At 42.8% G+C, this 18,366-nt stretch overlaps 1 protein-coding gene across 3 annotated transcripts in view; it reads left to right on the top strand.

Annotated features, from left to right (window-relative positions):
* The window catches only part of unc5b (unc-5 netrin receptor B), a 50,136-nt gene that overhangs the window by 30,782 nt on the left and 988 nt on the right, over window positions 1-18,366 (top strand). The window contains exons 2-17 of one of the 3 annotated variants that reach the window (XM_086122359.1): window positions 1,202-1,432; window positions 1,650-1,793; window positions 2,041-2,144; window positions 2,942-3,122; window positions 3,366-3,533; window positions 4,901-5,065; window positions 6,870-6,902; window positions 9,656-9,850; window positions 10,249-10,617; window positions 12,537-12,624; window positions 12,788-12,962; window positions 13,042-13,281; window positions 13,912-14,061; window positions 14,874-15,038; window positions 15,141-15,319; window positions 15,575-15,729. In XM_086122359.1, the coding sequence (XP_085978485.1) occupies window positions 1,202-1,432; window positions 1,650-1,793; window positions 2,041-2,144; window positions 2,942-3,122; window positions 3,366-3,533; window positions 4,901-5,065; window positions 6,870-6,902; window positions 9,656-9,850; window positions 10,249-10,617; window positions 12,537-12,624; window positions 12,788-12,962; window positions 13,042-13,281; window positions 13,912-14,061; window positions 14,874-15,038; window positions 15,141-15,319; window positions 15,575-15,729 (2,742 nt within the window). Of the gene's footprint in view, window positions 1-1,201; window positions 1,433-1,649; window positions 1,794-2,040; window positions 2,145-2,941; window positions 3,123-3,365; window positions 3,534-4,900; window positions 5,066-6,869; window positions 6,903-9,655; window positions 9,851-10,248; window positions 10,618-12,536; window positions 12,625-12,787; window positions 12,963-13,041; window positions 13,282-13,911; window positions 14,062-14,873; window positions 15,039-15,140; window positions 15,320-15,574; window positions 15,758-18,366 lie in introns of all 3 variants that reach the window. The other 2 variants (XM_086122360.1, XM_086122361.1) reach the window with 2 other exon arrangements.

Below are 18,366 nucleotides of genomic sequence, written 5' to 3'. Positions count from 1 at the left end.
CTTTGCACTGTTTGAGCAAAAGTCTGTCAGAGAGGGGGGGGGCAGGGGGGGGGCTAGAGGGTAGTAGAGAACTGCTGGTGTTCCTAAAATAGAATATTGTAACTCTCTAAGTAGATTCTCTTGTTCTAAGCTTGTGGAATAACTGATCTTGTCGAACTTGATACATTTATAACACCGTGAAAATGTACCTGCCCAGAGTGTCCTTGTTGAAAGTCTCCAAATATCCACCTCCAAACGTTTTTTCAATTTATTTTATTGAACGGTGATGTGAAATTGAAGTTGGAGAGCTGTGGCATTGTGGTATTGCCATGTTTGAATGTGAAAAGCTTGATGGAATGATAAATTGAACAGAATGATGGAATTTGTTTATGTACCACTGGAGTTGTGTAAAAAAAAAAAAAGTCTTCTGCTAAAATGCATTGCTGCTCAGCCGCTGTAGTCTGTCTCCTATTGGAAGACAAAAAGGTAATTCTGCCAAGTGCAACATTATTTCTACCTTCTAGTTTACCACCAAACTGCAAATTTCATTTTGGTTTACTGTGGTACTGGTCAGTAAATGTTAATCAGGGTTGCATTTCCCCTGCAGGGTTCTTTGATGGAATGGTGTTAAGCTGCATCAGCTACTGTACATAAATAGTTACATCATACCATACTAGAGAGACAATGGTTACTTAAAACAAATAATACAAGTGGCACACTGCTCACAATGCAAGAATACAAGAAAGGATAACAACAGACTTTTCAGAATATTTCAATGTAAAATTGCTCCATCCACTACTGTATTCAAATCTCTACCATCAGCCTGATTCATTTGGACAGTGCCTATTTTATGGTCATCCTGAACTTACAGTGGAAGTTGCACTGACTTGACAGACATAAAAAAAAAAAAAAAAAAAAAATTTGAAAAACAACCAAAAGGATGGAAGATGGTGTCATTCCTATGAGAAAAAAAACTCTTGCCTAAATGTCAGTGGGTATGTGTCGTATTGAGCAAGTCACGGGATAATGTCAGGATCTTAGCTGCCTGTCCAATGAAGGTCATCCGCTCCACTCCTATTTATGAACGTGTACTGCTGTGGTCTGTCTGGAAGGCTTTTATTTGACCGGATTTCTGGCAGCTCGCACTACAGAACAGCTCTCCACGCAAATGCCGAAGAACAGCATTCATTTCAACCACCCCTGTGTATGTACATGTTTTCAGAAAGCAGCGACTACAGTGATGCCGAGGTTCTTCCGGACTCGTATCCATCAGCACCAGCAGAACCTCTCCCGGAATTCCTGCTTGAACCGGAGGATGCTTTTATCGTGAAGAACCGGCCCATTCAGCTCCGTTGCCGGGCGTCACCTGCCACACAGATCTACTTTAAGTGCAACGGGGAGTGGGTCAATCAAAATGACCATGTCACAAGAGAGAGCTTGGACCAGGTCACAGGTAAAGATCAAAGATGACAAGTGAACAGAACTACAGACGCACAGCAATGTCACCTTGCATTTTACAGACCTAAACAGCATACTCCATTGCAAACAGCATTTCCAACGACATGTCCCATTAGCTCTTTCGAGGTTTTATGTGCACAAAAACTGCATTTGGCCTGTAGCCAACTCGTTTTGGATGTGCATTATCGCTCTCTATCGCCGTCTCCCCACAGGCCTCGTGGTGAGGGAGGTGGACATCTCGGTATCGAGGACCCAAGTTGAGGAGCTGTTCGGGTTGGAGGACTACTGGTGTCAATGTGTAGCCTGGAGCTCAGCCGGCACCACCAAGAGCAATCGCGCCTACGTCCGCATTGCATGTCAGTTTTGGGCAACCTTTTTTAATCATGGCTTTTTTCCTGTCATCTGTCAAGTGTACGTGCAAACTGACATGCTGTCATCCAGCATGACTGTGTGAGTTGTCTTGTGATTGACAGTCCTGTTGAGAAGGTACAAATGGAGGAAAAAAACTGACAGAATGAAATACACATTAGTGATAAACTGAACGTCATTTGGGGGCCACAAAGAAACTTTCGCCAACTGCAGATCTGCGTTTCTGCCCTGTAGACTTGAGGAAAAACTTTGAGCAGGAGCCACTGGGCCGAGAGGTGCGGCTTGAGCAGGAAGTCCTGTTGCAGTGTCGCCCGCCAGAAGGCATGCCCACCGCTGAGGTACAACTCTCTTACATCACCGCTGTCTACGTATGTATCATTGCGCATCTCTATATTCGACTGAAAGTCGTCCCTCCCCACAGAAGTTTTGTGTGCCCAGAACATTGGTCAGATAGTTGTGTGGAAAACATTCAATTAACATTCAACAAGTTCAGCGATCTCACGGTAGTTTACTACATGGAGCAGGACTGAAGAATTTCATACCGAATTAAGCTATTTGTACCCATATGTGAACAGTCTGATTGGACTTATCTGAGAAGACAGAATGATATTCATTACTAAAAATATATATACCGGTATATATTTTTTCTGTTTCCGAATGTAAGAAACAACTTTTATGTGATGTAAGAAATAATTACCGGTAATGTGCTTCAGTATTTTTTCACAGTTATCATTTCGGTTCAAAAACTTACAGGTGTGGAAATATGACAGAAACAAACAAACAAAAATAGATTTTGTTAATTGCCATTTCTATAAATTTAGGGCATCGGTGGTTTAAACCTTACACAGGGTGGTGCTTCAATATATTTACTTATTATCTATGTCCTAGCAAGAGCTGGTGTGAAAAGATCTCTTTCCATCCATTTTCAACAAAACTTATTAGTGATTTGGAAGGATGTCCAAGATCCTAGTGATGGCTTCACAGGTATAATTCTGAACCAAGGATGACGCCTTCATAGTAGACAAAATAGCAGTTTTGGATTTTGAAAAAAAATTTAACATGCCAGATGGTTTGCAACAAAACATCTTTTCCATAAATGTGTAAAGTCGGAATAATGAGGTTCTGCTCCTTTAAGGTGGACTGGCTGAAGAACGAAGACGTCATTGACCCTTCGCAGGACTCCAACTTTCTGATCACCATCGATCACAATCTAATAATCAAGCAGGCCCGACTGTCAGACACGGCCAACTATACTTGCTTGGCTCGCAACGTGGTGGCCAAAAGACGTAGCAGCACAGCAACGCTCATTGTTTTCGGTAACGTACAGTTTCCCTTGTCTTCATTGTTTACACACGTTTCGATATGATAGAAAAAAACAAAGTATTCAAATGTTTTGCAACTAAGCGTTATTATTGATGTGCTGTATTGTTTCGATGCAGCTCTTGTTCTGGATTAAATAACTGTATGCTAGGATGGAACTGTTACATGCCCATTTATTATGTTTTCATGTTGTCAACTGAAAGAATGCTTAGGGCACCCTTTGGTTGTTTGTATGTCAGTGAGCGGCGGATGGTCCTTATGGAACGAATGGTCCGAGTGTAACACAAAGTGTGGGCGGGGCTGGCAGCGACGAACACGAAGCTGCACCAACCCCGCTCCCCTCAATGGAGGAGCCTTCTGTGAAGGCCCGCCCTTCCAGAGAGTGACCTGCACCACACTGTGTCCAGGTTAGCATGACGGTCTCATCTGTCTTATTTCTAGTGCCGCGTAGCGCGGCAACTTCTCAAATAGGGCTGCCACAAATTAGGATGATTTTGCTCGTCGACTAGTCACGAATAGTAGTCACCATTAGTCGACTAAATGGATCGTACGTAAATCGCAGCAGATCGCATCAGTAAACAGCTGCTCTTATAGAACTTTTATTAGCTTACAGCTTGAATTCTGTAGGGTATGTGCATATTAAAAATGAAGACAACTTAGATGTACATTCAGATTTAAATAACTTCGCAGCTTGTATCGGGATTCTTCACATGTTTATAAATGGTGGCGCTAGTTAGATTGAAGGCGATACTGTGGACTTAAGATCTCTTGATGGAAAAGTTTAGTGCATTTTGAAATTAAAAACTATAAACCACTGCGCGTTGCACTATGAATGCTGTCAACCAACTATCGATTCAAAAACAAAATACTGGTAAACATATTTTACTGTTCTCAGGCTTTATGTTTTTTATTTCACCTTTATTTAAACGTATTTAAACATTTTGCTTTTTTTCATTAGTCCATATAACTCAAATGATCAAATTGATCTACCCGATCAAAACGAGGTACTGTAATGAAGATTAGGAGGAATTTATTAGATGTATGTAATGTCGTATATTGTAGCGAACTGTGTTATGTGTGTTTTATTGTTGTGTTGCCGCTGAGTGGTCAGGGCGAACGTCACGTTCGGTTACGTTGAGTGCTCCTTTTTCTGAGTTCAGCACACGATTCTGTTTCTGAGTGCGGGAACGAACGAGAGAGCGATCAAGCGTGTGCTACTTCATGTTTCAACGTCACAATAGCCATACAGTAGTTTGGACTCTTTAATGAGTTTGGTCATGTGATGTTTGAGCTAAGACGTAAGCAGCTCCCAGATCCCTGAGCAGCCGTGATTTGTTTTCAGGCTACAACAAGCGGCATGTGAAAGCGCTATAAAATAAAGACTTATTATATCATATTGTAAAATGTCCACCCCCTGCGTTGGATACAAATGGGTGGCTTTTGTTGCTTCATTCATATTCCATAAATGCAGTAATAATCAGAATGCCGTGCTCCTAGTGGGGTCGCATAAAACCTATTAGTGTGAAGAAAATCTTTGACTTAATAAAGAGAGCTTTTTTTAAAAATAAATTCAAACTTAAAAGTCCGGTTTGGATTCATAACTCACCCAATCACATCAGGATCACTATGTTACTTCGATTGCTAAATGATCCACTTTTCCTTATGATATATTATTATGTAATGTACTGAAGTCATGCTTAATTCATCGCTACCATGATGGTGTGCTGCTCCGCTTCATTTTCTTTCTTACGCACCATAACTTTTGTCATTCCAGTGGATGGAGGCTGGACAGAATGGGCCAAGTGGTCTGCCTGTGGCACAGAGTGCACCCACTGGAGAAGCCGCGAATGCCAAGCGCCTCCACCCAGGAATGGAGGCAAGCACTGCAGCGGGAGCATGATGGAGAGCAAAAACTGTACTGAGGGTCTCTGTGCACGCAGTAAGTAACCTGAATGGATTGTGTAAAAGTTGAAGTCATCTTTCAACCTTTAGTCTTCCACTGGACCATGAATACCCGCTAAATCTGTGAGACTGTCTCAATAGCTTCGTATCTGAGAGAATATAGATGTTCTACGGCAGCCATCATCGACAAATCCTCTTCGATTATATTTCTTGCCCCAGGTGGTCATTCAAATCGTAATACAACTCCTTTCAGAAAGTGATTTCTTTGCACACTTAGACCATTTTGTAGAATAATAATAATAATAATAATAATGCATTTTATTTAAAAGCGCCTTTCATGCCACCCAAGGACACTGTACAGACAATAAGAAAATACAATGTAAAAATTGTATTGCAGTGCATGGAATGCAGTGCATGTCCAAGTGATTTTGTACAGAAATGTATTCCTCAAGGTGTGAAACCTCTCGCAGTATCTTGGAAGAACACGAATCCTGCAGAGAGCGATGAGAAAAAAATAGAGACACCGCCTAGACAGATGTTACAAGAAGGAACATGTTCGTTCGCAAAAGTGAGAAAGCGGACGAGCCACATCCAAAAAGCACAGATGGAGAGTGAGAGACGGTGAGAGAAATGAATATGGCACATCAGAGTCGAAAAATTAGCGCAGTGTAAAGCATATGAGAATGAGTCAGACTCAACCTGACACCGAGTGTGCGCCCCGTGATGAGCACGGAGAGATTCAAATGACAGCGCATTAGAGTCAAAAGCGCACATCCACAGAGGCCGCACACACTTAAGAGACATACACGAAAAGACACAAAAGCAACACGCCCGAGCATTCGGACAAACCTCCTTAAATGCAACTGGGGGGATCGGACGCATCCTCCGAGGAACGACGGAGCTTCACTTTCACTCTGAGAAATACACGTGATTGCTGACACAAACCGTCATGTGTGGCACAGCAGATTAAACAAATAGACTTTGTGGGCTAACGCAACACAAGTCTCCGGAGGTCGCCAGGAAAAGATGCACTCAAGTTATTTTGACACAGAGGGAAGATGAGAAGCATTACGCTGGAGATGTTGTGTGAACGTGTCATTTGGGACACCACAGATCACTGATTAATTTGATTTATTTTGTTTTAAATATTATTTGGCTCTCTTGTGTCTCATTTGTCTTTCCTTTGAGGGTAAACAAATGCAGCTGTCATAAATGTCACTCTTTGGGTGGCCTCTTCCACTGTCAAATGATTGGGAGTGGTAGGCAACCACCATGCAAGGATTTAAGACTCTTGGTCACTTAATTGCCCCCTCCCCCCATCCCCAGTTGAGAGTAACTCTCTGTAAATAATTGTTGGCTATCACTTTGTGTACTGAGTGTACTGATGTGTGTATATTGGCGTTGTAATATAATATCGAAAATACTCCTGCCAGTAGTGAGATGTGTATAAAATGGGATGAACACGATACCACGTTTTGCAGGGAGAATGTAAAGTTGTTAGCATTCTTGCCAGCGCCATTCCAATCCTCTCCTTCACGCACCACGTACGAAGCCATCTCCTGCCACTGTCAATGTTTGTCATTTTTAACTACTTTTGATTGCTGTTCTCGATAAACAGGAAAAGAATGGCACTGGCCTTGGAATAGGGCTTGCCACTCACATTTGAAACACTGACTATTTTTTTGGAATGTAGCTCTATTAGTCTTGATTTTTTATTTTTTATTTTCACTTAAAAGAGGCACTTTGCTCTATTTTCTGTTCCTGTTTGATTTGCAGTACGTGTCGTCCATTCATTCCATTTGAAATTTCTTCGGTCTTGTTTTTTTCTTTTGTTCAAACAGATAAAAAGGTTTCTATTGAACATGCAAGTCATCGTAAGTTCAACCACCAATTTTTTTTTTTTACTTCCATCCTCAGTGTGTTGTCTGGCATCCGTATGGTCCTAACATCTGTGTTGTGTACAGCGTAATCTTTAGCTCCCATTCTCCTCAAAGTGGATGTTTCACTTTTCTTTCTCAGCTTCACATCTTGCTGCAATTGAGAATTAATCTAAAACCAAATTATGGAATAAACGTCAAGTCATCGGGTTCAACTAACAAGATGTCTACCGAGCTGTGAGGTGGAAGCACAACCCAGTTGATTTGTTCAGCTAATCTGTGATTTGGTTTAAAGTTAAAGTGATGTTAATTCCTTTAGCACAATGTGACATGGACTCAGGGGAGTGCAGCCTTAGTAATGCACCTAATTCCCTATTGTTCCGTTTCTGGTAATAAGTGCGGACGGCTGTCGGATTTGGTTCCATCGTGCCACATGAGCATGGAGGCACTCCTCTTCCAGCAAGTCTGCCTCTTGCTTTCCTCCCCTATTTTTCCTGCATCTCCTTTAACTTCTGCTCTTATTCTTTGTTGGCTTCTTCCTCTGCCCTCTCAATGAATAATAAGCATATCGATCTCCTCTCCCTTTTTGTCTACCGTGGCTATTAATGCAGTAAAGGAACACTACGAGACCGTTTGACCAAATTTATAATAATAATAATAAAGATGCTTATAATAATAATAAAGATAATAATAACAAGGTTAGCCATTTGAATTGTATCCTAGCTTTTAATAAGGATAATAATATCTCTGTCCATGTGATTATGGGGTACCAGCCAGGACACCTTCCGTGTTGTTACTTTTTCAGAGTGGTGTGCAAAGTTTGTACAAACTTTGGAACACTCTGAGATATGGTTTCATAACCGACATGTTCTGTTGCATCTGGCTACATTAGTTTGTGACCTCATCGTTGCTAGTAACATATTGGACCATGTTTCCTACAAAAGTAATCCATAAATTAATAAAACGTCTTATCTGAAGGATAGTGCTTTCTGTGAGGAGTTTCCAGGAAATTGAAACTGACACAGTGCATCTTTTTCACAAGTTGCTGTGATGGTTGATAGATATGTGCTCGTAGCGCCAGGCCTCTATTCACCCGTTCCTTTCAAACGGAAATTGCCAAAGTGGGACTTTGCCGTTGCTGAAGTGCACCTGCACGCAGATGTTGGGCCTTGCATAATTAGATCATTTAAAGCCCGGCGACATCAGTGTTGGGGTCTGTGACAATTGCTTTCAACATAAAGACTTCTGTATGTTGAAATTCCCATTCTGGTCACTGCTGGTGGCATTACACCCCTCTTACGCTTCTGAAATGGCGGCTTCAACGCCTAATTGTGCATTGATACCTTACACACAGAAGAGTGTGGAAAAATGGGAAAAGGCCGGCACACATCCACTGTGAAATCTGCAAGCGTTTTAATACGTTCACCGGTGCCGATTGTCAACAAATTCATTTTTGTCCCTGAAGCTTTAAAATAAGTTCTAATTCGCAACTGTAAGGGGAGCCAAGGTGCAGATAAAAAGCGCAATTATTCCCAGTTGTTGCTTTTAGTATTTGGGGTTGATGAGGCTGCGTTGAGCCGTCTAATCCCAACCAGCAATCAGCCAGCAGGAAGGAGATAAAGCCCAGTGGGAAGCAGGTGAACATAAGGCCAACATCTTTTATCCATCTTGCTTTTATGTCTTCGACCGTTTGTCATTGTTTCTTTACTGCATGATCCTCTTAAACAAGTCCGGTGGAATTCTGAAAACATCCGAACATGCGTATTGACAGATCCATGAAATCACAAGCCTGTGTGTAGACTAGAATTGGTACGGGTCGCGGGGATTGCTCCGCCTCTTCCTCCCTAACTCCAGTCTGTCAAGTGATCAGCTCGACAATGTTATTCCAAATAAGCAGATGGAGGAGGAAAATCCTCTGTCCTCATTTTAAAGTTAAAACCAAAGCTGTGCTTGGCTCTACCTCAATTACTGATAGTTCTACTTTTAGTGCTCATCCAGGTTCTTAGCAAATGAATCAAAATCAAATCAGGACTTCTCATATTTACTGAGCGGTTCTCTTTCTCTGATAAGAAGATTTAAGTAGGGGACTTACACACTAGCACCTTGAGGCTGCATGAATCAAACTTTACTTTGTTGCCCCCATTGATGTCGTGCATTTGGGCAACAGTCAACACAGACTCGAACTCCGGTGTGGACAAGGTCAAGCAACCGCAAAAGGTCTCCCGTGGTTCAGGTGGTTTTGGGCAATCAAGTGCCTGAAAGCGGTACTTGAGTAAAAGTACGAGTAACCTCACAGCAAATATTTGTAACGTTGGTCATAGTTAGTCACCTTGTGGAATGGTACATGGGTAAAAGTCTTACACTGTAGCAGTGCGTCCATATAAAGATTTTTCTGATTACCTGTGTCTCAAATTCATGATTTCCCTCAACCAGTATTCCTACCACCTCAGTACAGGCAGCACTATTCTTTGGCTTTGTGTTCAAACAGTTCATGGATTACGTCAACAACCAATCTCTTTGCATTTTGTAGTCACAAGTAACAAAGATAGTAAGGGGGGATAGATCATAGTAAAAGTATGCATTTAGGGAAACTGAAATTTGAAAGAAATATAATTTGTGAAAATCCAACCTAAGTCATTTGCATTACTGCTGATTGTACTTCCATGACTAACACTCGTCGACCTCTTTCCCTTTCAGTCATCTTAACATGCGCAAGTTTTTGTGCTCACTTTTTCTCAAACGTTTCTCAGCGCTGGCGCCAGAGATGGGTGTAGCAGTTTACGCTGGTCTGGTTGGGGCGCTACTGCTGTGCGTGATCCTGGTGCTGTGCGTAGGCGTGCTGGCTTACCGCCGCAGATGCAGCCACCTGCACGGAGACATCACAGACTCTTCATCTGCCCTCGCCGCTGCCTTTCACCCTGGCAACTACAAGCCTCCCAGACAAGGTAAGTTGACACACAAACATAACACTCGTGGTGTTATTTCCTGTTTCATTTTTGGCTCCTTTTGCTCCTGCTCACAGGAGCATGTCCTCACGTTTTATTCCACTTCCAGCTCTGCTTTCTATTTTTAAACGGGAATTCTTTTTATACCATGACACCATTATCTTCTCTCACGGAGACAGTTCTCCCTTCTTTACCACATTACATATTTTAGAGTTCAGAGCATTTGTCGTGGTATCTCCTCTCTTGTTCTGGCCATCAAATATTAATTGGCAACATTAATCCATTTCACTTGCACCACTTTTTGCACTCTCAGCTGGGGCTGTTTCATTTCTGCAGATAAGAGAAGAGCCTCTCTCGATCGTGTGTGTGTGTGTGTGGGTGTGTGTGTGTATCCACAGATAACCTCCACCCTCTGCATCCGTCCGCTCCTCCCGACCTGACGGCCACAGCGGGAGCATTCCGTGGGCCGCTCTATTCCTTGCAGCAGGGTGTTAACGAAAGCCACCACAAAATCCCCATGACCACATCCCCATTGTTGGATCCCCTGCCAAGTCTCAAAATCAAGGTGTATAATTCCTCCACGCTATCGTCGCTGGAGATCCCCGCTGATATGTGCTCAGGAGACGGCGACATCCTCAGCCTGAAGTCGGTGGGCACCGGCGGGAGGGAGCGACAGTTCCATAGCCACACGCTGTCCAGGGAGCCTGGGCTGAGTACCAGCGCCACCTTGGGTCACCTGGGGGGGCGCCTCACCATCCCGAACACAGGTAGTCACCGCAAGCATTAAAATTGTTCAAAATGTACTCAACTCATCATGAAATTGGGAGACAGTCTGAGACATTACAGGTTTAGATAAAGGAAAATAGTATGTAGAGAGCCAAAAATTTAGCGCCGCCCATCTGGTTCCCATTGGACTTCATTTGGGCAAATTCCCTTGTAGGAATTTGACTAGTGCTGGAAGGCGCTAAAAATGGCTGGTTCAAAGGAAAATGGCAGCTTTGCTGTTGAATTTCAGGAAATGGTCCATGAGATTTTTGCATGAATCCTATGATGAGAGACATGTTGACACGTTTTGCGTGATGGTAGTTGTCGGACCGCGAAAAGCGGGGAGGCAGGGAGGGGCAGGGTGGATTAACCAAAATGTATTTTACAAAAAAATACACACAGGAGTACAATGAAAAAAAACACGAAGTCGAAGTACTCACAAAAAAAGCCTGGAAATCACAAATATCAAACCAAACTATACCAGGAAACAAAACATGACAGGAGCACACGTATGCTCACATACTCACAGCTCACAACGACCCAACAAAGACTGACAGAAACTCAGGGAACTAAATACAAGCTAAGTGACGAGACAACGAGAAACACCTGGACAAGACACAAAGGGTTGAGGGAGCTAATTGGTTACACACAAGGAACACTGATAACGAGAACAGGTGGCGAAAAAAGGGCACATGAGGACTCAAAACCAAACGTAACCAGACCGAAACATAACTCATGTCCATCAAATGTCAAGTTTACCAGTGAAATCAGGCCCATTTTTCTAACTTCTCATGGGGTGCTACAGATGTCATGTTCACATCCCTTAAATACACATACCAGCAAAACAAAAATTGGGAGATTTAAGGAATCTCGAGACACTCGGAGATCAATTCGGTCCCTGGAAGAATAGCAATGAAGCACTGTTGGTTGGAGTCCTTCTGTGGCCTCAAAATGTGAAATGTGTGCAATGCTTAGATGAACTATAACGTCACTCAGATGAGCGCAGACCTGTCAGTCTGTATGTTAACAGGCCACTTCCTGGTTCACAAAGGATGATGAAAGATGACTGCACTCTACCATTTTAAATTCTGTAGTAGGGGTAAAATAGCAACAGAAAAAGAATCCATTTTAAAAACCACATAAATCATTCAACGGTATTTGGCCATTTTTATTTTTTATTAGCATGCTACTTTCTGGTTTAAGAAAACGGATGTTGGACAGATAGGACCCAACCATTTGCATTCCGGGGCATGGGGAATGTTTCGATTGGAAATTGAACACCGATGGAGACAGTCAACCACAGTTTTTTTTTTTTTTTGCGACAAGGTTGAACTGGTCCGTTCCTCATCACATGTGACAATCCTCCACAAAATTCCTTCAAATTGACAAAGTAAGTTTTGGCTCATATGGTTAAATTTAAAAAATATATACTATTTCCAAAGAAACCTTAAAAATAATAACATGAACAAACTGATGAATCTATCCAGATCCAATTCAAGAATTGCATGAAAGAAACTTCATCACCACAAATATTACTCAACAATTCTCGATATTATTCTTTACAGCAGCGTCAAGTTGCTTTGCGTCATACGGCAACATTTGGTTCCCGTATTCAACTACGTGAGGATTACTAAAATAAAATACAAGCAAATATGATGCAGTACAGCTACACCACAAACATCCAGATATAGGCTAGTGTATATTTACCATATTGTCAAATGAATACCTCTCTTGACAATATCAATCAATACTGAGCAAGACAATTTTTATACACCTTTTTAAGCGGTATGCCATGTGATTGGTCAGTTCATTTTAAGATTGTTTGTATCGTCAGTGTACCCGCCTATGAATATACTGTATATAAATGTATTTATGTGAACAAGCCTGTCCCGGATTACACAAAAGCCACCTTCTCCTGTAGGTGTGAGTTTGCTGGTCCCGCCTGGCACCATCCCCCAGGGGAAGTTCTATGAAATGTACCTCATTATCAGCAAATGGGACAAAACGACGTAAGTGCCCATGATCTCGTCTTCATTTCTTCAAGCCCACATGGTGCGCTGTACAACCTCGCTTCAGTCAGAAATGTTTTTCCTCATGTTATGACTGTGCCCTTTGAAGTTGAATGGGATGTTTTGGCACCTCTTGATACGACCTGATGTGTGGTGTTCACAGTTTGCCATCTGAGGGCAGTCAGACTGTGCTGAGCCCCGCAGTGAGCTGCGGTCCGTCTGCTTTGCTGCTCAATCGCCCTGTTGTCCTCACCTTGCCACACTGTGCCCAGCTTGACACGCCAACACCTGACTGGACACTCACACTGAAGACGCAGACACACCAGGGAGCATGGGAGGTGAGACTGCTTCGTGTATGAATGAGTCAAGTGTCTCTATTGAGACCCACTTCATTCCTTTGTCCCACCCCCACCCCAGGAGGTGCTGACGGTGGGAGAGGAAAGTTTGTCTTCTCCGTACTATCTACAGTTGGAGGAGGAGTGTTGTCATGTTCTCATGGAGCAGCTTGGCACGTACGGCCTGGTGGGTCAGTCGTGCCCCCCGCAACCGGCTTGCAAGCGCCTACAGTTGGCTTTGTTCGCACCCCGAGCGCCCTGCCTCTCCTTGGACTACAGCCTTCGCATATACTGCATCCATGACACCCCTCATGCACTCAAGGTGGGATATGGAGTCTCTTTTCTGTCTCACCTGTAATTTTCTATTTTCCAATTTCTTCCTTTCCTTCCTTTGTGCTTCATTTTGTTAGTTTTTCATCTCACCTTATGGTATTAGTGTCACTTAATGTATATCCATCCTCAAGTAGTGGCCTCAACTTTAATCGACACTCTGGGCCCCGTTTTCGGTGCAGTTTTCTTTCTTTTGGTATTTTTACAGATGTTTGCAGATGCATATGTTTAGAAGGCACTGCAAGTTGAACTCCACTTATGGATGATGTAAAGTTGGCCAGGGCAATCAGATTTGATGTGAAGTGGGCACCTGGAGACCACCTTCCACGCCCATCTTTGTTGTCCATGTACACCTCCAAAAATTGGTGGTGCCAATAGGTAGCTGTTATTGCCTTGACATGGATGGATGAGTAGAGACAGATCCCATAGCTAGAAAAGATGGGCACAATGTTGGAAACAACTCTCGGTACGAGACAGACCATTTCTAAGTTATTAATTGCAAACACAATAATAAACACAATCTAAAATGAATACCTCTCATCAGATTTCCAGGTGTATTTCATGTTCCAATCCATACAAAATCGATGCTGGAAGTAAACCCCAAAGTCTTGTCTGCATCCAGGAAGTGCTGGATCTGGAGCGGAGTCTCGGTGGGGTCTTGCTGGAGGATCCCAAGCCGTTGCTGTTTAAAGACAGTTACCACAACCTGCGTCTGTCCATCCACGACATTCCTCACACTCACTGGAGAAGCAAACTGCTGGCCAAGTACCAGGTGAGTTCCCTTAGCCCAGGGGTGCCCAGACTTTTTGGACCGAAGATCTACTTTTCGATCAACTAACATCCCGGTATCTACCCTTACCGGCACGCGCGCGCACACACACACGCACACACACACACACGCACACACGCACACGCACGCACGCCATGATGAGAAACAGCCTGAAACTGAGGCCTGCAATGCACTTTTGCAGCCTGTTAACTATCGTAGCTCACACGTACCATTAGTAAAGTGCTTCCCTGTGCCCTCCTAGATTCCTATTCTTTTTCCGTGCCCTCTGTGAATTGTACACGAAGCAAACTCTGAATGAGAATAATGACGATAAAAGATAGAGCGCAACAGCTCTGATCACATTGCATACTGTTGAGCGCTAACAACTTCCGGTGACGTAATCACGCGCCACCGTAAATTCAAGATTTACCTGCTTTATTATTATTTATATATATATATATATATATATATATATATATATATTTTTTTTTTTGGGGGGGTGAAAATGAGACTGATAGGATGATTAGGGTGCAGCGTACATTAACACAAAACTATACATTACTAACGTGTTCAAAGACACACAAATGGTTATTATTTTTTTCTCCTCGACACTCGGATCTACTTGGGACCTGTCTTAGATCTACCGTTAGATCAGGATCGACGTAATGGGCACCCCTGCCTTAGCCCTTCCATCTAAACACAATGCTGTGAATAGCGGAAAGACATTGTGACATTGACTGGGTTACAAAATACAAAACCTCATCAAAGCTAAAACGTCTCTGATTGAAATTCACTTTTATGATTATTTCTACCAGGAGATCCCATTCTATCACATTTGGAGTGGCAGTCAGAGACCTCTGCATTGCACCTTCAGCCTGGAGAGAAGCAGCCTAGCCGTGTCACTGCTCTCTTGTAAAATCTGTGTGCGACAAGTGGAAGGGGAGGGACAAATCTTTCAGCTGCACACCGACATCCAGGAGGTAATGTGAGCCATCACTTACTCGCTGCGAGATCCTCTCCGTGAGATCCTCGCCGCGAGATTGTTCTCAACCCTTTTCTGCTATTTGTTCTTCCCAACGCAGACTCTACCGCCTCACTCGCCGCTCCCCGCAGCAGGCTCCTGTCTGCCCTCTTCTCAAGTAGGACCGTATGCCTTCCGCCTGCCTTGCTCCATCCGCCAGAAGATCTGCGCCAGTTTGGACGCGCCGAGCGCCCGAGGGTGTGACTGGAGACTACTGGCACGCAGTTTAGGCTTTGACAGGTGAGCTTTATTTTGTCAAGATCAGCAATGGACTCAAGTAGTGTTTCCCAATTGATATTAAACATTGGAAAACAAAAATCGCACAACACACCACTAAAAGTCAAACGTTTACCCCAACACGTTGCTCCAGATACCGGGATTAATTTGTAATACCTTAGCCATACGGAAAAATCCACAGACAAAGACTGAATTGAATTTTCTGTTATGGCGTTTCCGCTGACTAGTTGTCTAATTGTACCCCCCACTGCCCCCCAGGTACTTGAATTACTTTGCAACAAAGCCCAGCCCCACAGGAGTTCTCCTGGACTTATGGGAAGCTTGTCACCAAGGAGACGCAGACCTGGTCTCTCTGGCGACGGCGCTCGAGGAGATGGGCAAGAGTGAGGTGCTGGTTGTCATGACAACAGATGGTGATTGTTGATGGAACAAGAACATACAGTAAATGCGACAAATCATAAATATGCCTATAAAATGCCCACTGCGACACAGATGGTAAAGCATTTTAGTTCCTTTTCCATGTACTCTATTACCTCTTGGACACATCTTCATAAACTCATTTGCATAACCACTGGGTTTGAATCCTCCAATGCGGTGTGGGGGATTTGAAATCAGTTTGAAGATGTTTTTTGTTTGGGGGGAAAAAAAAGAAAGAAAGTAAAAGTGTCTGTAAATGACCACGTTAATGTACTGTATATAAATAGAGCTGCTTTCAGGGTAGAAAACAAAAAAAAAAGAATGTGTTCAGCCCCCTGAAGTATGAACAAAAATACAAAAGCAGACGTGGGATTACCCATGTTTGAGTAGCAGCATGGAAGTGCATGATTGAACACCATCACACCTCGGGCCAGTCGCCTGATTGTTTTGTCACCGATGCAAATCTCCATTGTCGTGCGTGCGAGCACCGCGGGCTGCAGACGCACTCCGAAAAGAAAGCGGTCATTAATCGGCTCTCGCTCAAGACTGCCTCGCATTTCTCGCTTATTGGTTGCGGACGAATCAAACGAGGACGAAAAGGAAGCATTCGGGTTTGAGCGTCTGGCTTTGGGCTCTTCTTATCTCGTCGAGTAGAACGAGTGACTGTTTCTATTGTACTAGCAAAATGCCTCAAAGCCTTGGCGTGCACACTATATCATTGCAACTGGCAGGGGGGTGCCTGTGCGTAATCTCTCCTCCCACTTTGCCGCACTACCATCCGCTGAGAATAAATTGCAAGAGTTTTCTGGTCATCCTTTAAAAGTTTCCTTTGGGGAACGCTCTTTAAGTTATCATCCATATTTGGGATCGTTTATCTTTGCTGTTCTCTCTTCGCTTTTGTTTTGTCTGTATACTATTTCTACTCCAGTATAGCAGGCCATGCAGTAGATTTAAGCACACAACAGGCCGCTCAGTCTTTGGGAACGACACCATTTTGTACTTTTAATGTGTTTTCATGCCACTGTGAGACAGAGGAGCCTTCAAAGTCGAACACGATCAGTTGCAAGCTGCAGAGTGATCTGGTTCAGAGTCAGTTGTGCCATTAATAAACTTTGCATTCTTAATTATCATACAAGCTTAGTGTTCCCCATACAAGCAATGATTTTTTTGAAGAGGAACCTATCGTCTGTCGTAAAGCTTACCGACTTTCGAGCCTCAGGCCAAAGCCCTGTCTAAAATAAAAGTGATGCTGTGCCGCCACCTTGTGGCAGTGATAGGCAGTGTTTGACTTTCTGACTTTTCAATAATCGTGGCAGGCTTGAGTCCCTAGCCCATGTGTATCACTGGATAAGTCTGGATTAAAAAAAAAACTTACACTAAATCAAATAAACAATGTCCAAATACCCACTTTGAGAGAGATCAGGAAGGTGTTGACAAGATGACACTGTCAATTGTGGCAAGACTTATTGGAGCCGTTTACGTCTGTCTGAGTTGCATAAGAACACATCTTGTGTTTTGTGGTCGTTTTTGTTTATTTAGTTGCATAATACAACAAAATCTACATAATAAGATGACCATAATCAAAGGAAAATATTTTGCAGGTAGCATCAGAAAACCAGGTGGGGGTTTAGGCAAGATAAATATACAGTACATGTCGGTACAAAAATAAACCTGCGGTGTGAGTATACAAGAAACGTCAAGAAATTAAGAAAAATAAAAGGTGCTTCTCTCACAGAATGTGTCAGTTTAAGAACGTAATAGTCAACATTTTTGGTGGGGGAGAATGTTGGGAATTATTTGTTCTCAATTTACCCACAATAGGTGAAAATATGCCAAACAGAGAGAACATATTTAAAAACATTTTTATATAGTTTAACTGCCCCCCTGAACTCCCCCCCCCAACATGCTTTAAACAATTTTCAACTTATTAAAATGCAGAAACTATTCCTTAGTGCCTGTTCTCATTCTCGCTCTGTCCAAAAAATTGGAGACTATCATACCATATCACTCTGAGGAAACCAAAATAAGACTCTTCCGCACACAGTTTTTCAATTAGGATTATATAAATAAGTAATTGGCCCTTGCTGTAAAACTGACACCTAAAGTAAAAGATTATTCAATTTAAAACCGTTCAACAAAACCATACAGAAGAATCAGCTGCTTGTTTAGAACATACGGAGCGGCATAAAACAATACTAATAGGCATATAATTTTCTCTGCTCTGTGGGTACATGGACTATAATGGAACCTACATAATTGGGGACCTTCTCTGCCTCTTTTTCTTCTTCATTATGCTGCATCTCTTTGAATGTGCCGTTCGTTAGCAAACGTCTCTGGTAATTTTAATGCTAATCATTTGCCATTTTCATTTCAGCTGCATAGCTTTTAGCTTAGCATCTGCTTGATAAATAAGCAAGGAGTAGTCCTTCGATGCTCACTGAGCTGACTTCAATAATTTTTTTTGGTTTTGTTTTTCCCAAGGGATTATTGGTTGAAATTGTATCGCTTTTAAGGGGTTCCACTTTGGAGGGTCCACTGTACGTCAGAAGAGGTGCTTAAATGTGCCGTTGGAGTTCACAAATAAAGTTTTCAGAATAGATTAGCTATGCCTTGAAAAAATAAGGCAGGAAAAG

This window comes from Hippocampus guttulatus, chromosome 10 (assembly GCF_054856545.1).
Source record: "Hippocampus guttulatus isolate MCC_2025c chromosome 10, RoL_Hgut_1.0, whole genome shotgun sequence".
In the NCBI taxonomy this organism is placed as follows: domain Eukaryota; kingdom Metazoa; phylum Chordata; class Actinopteri; order Syngnathiformes; family Syngnathidae; genus Hippocampus; species Hippocampus guttulatus.
The sequence above is the reverse complement of the archived record's forward strand: the minus strand, read 5'-3'. Positions and strand labels throughout refer to the sequence as shown.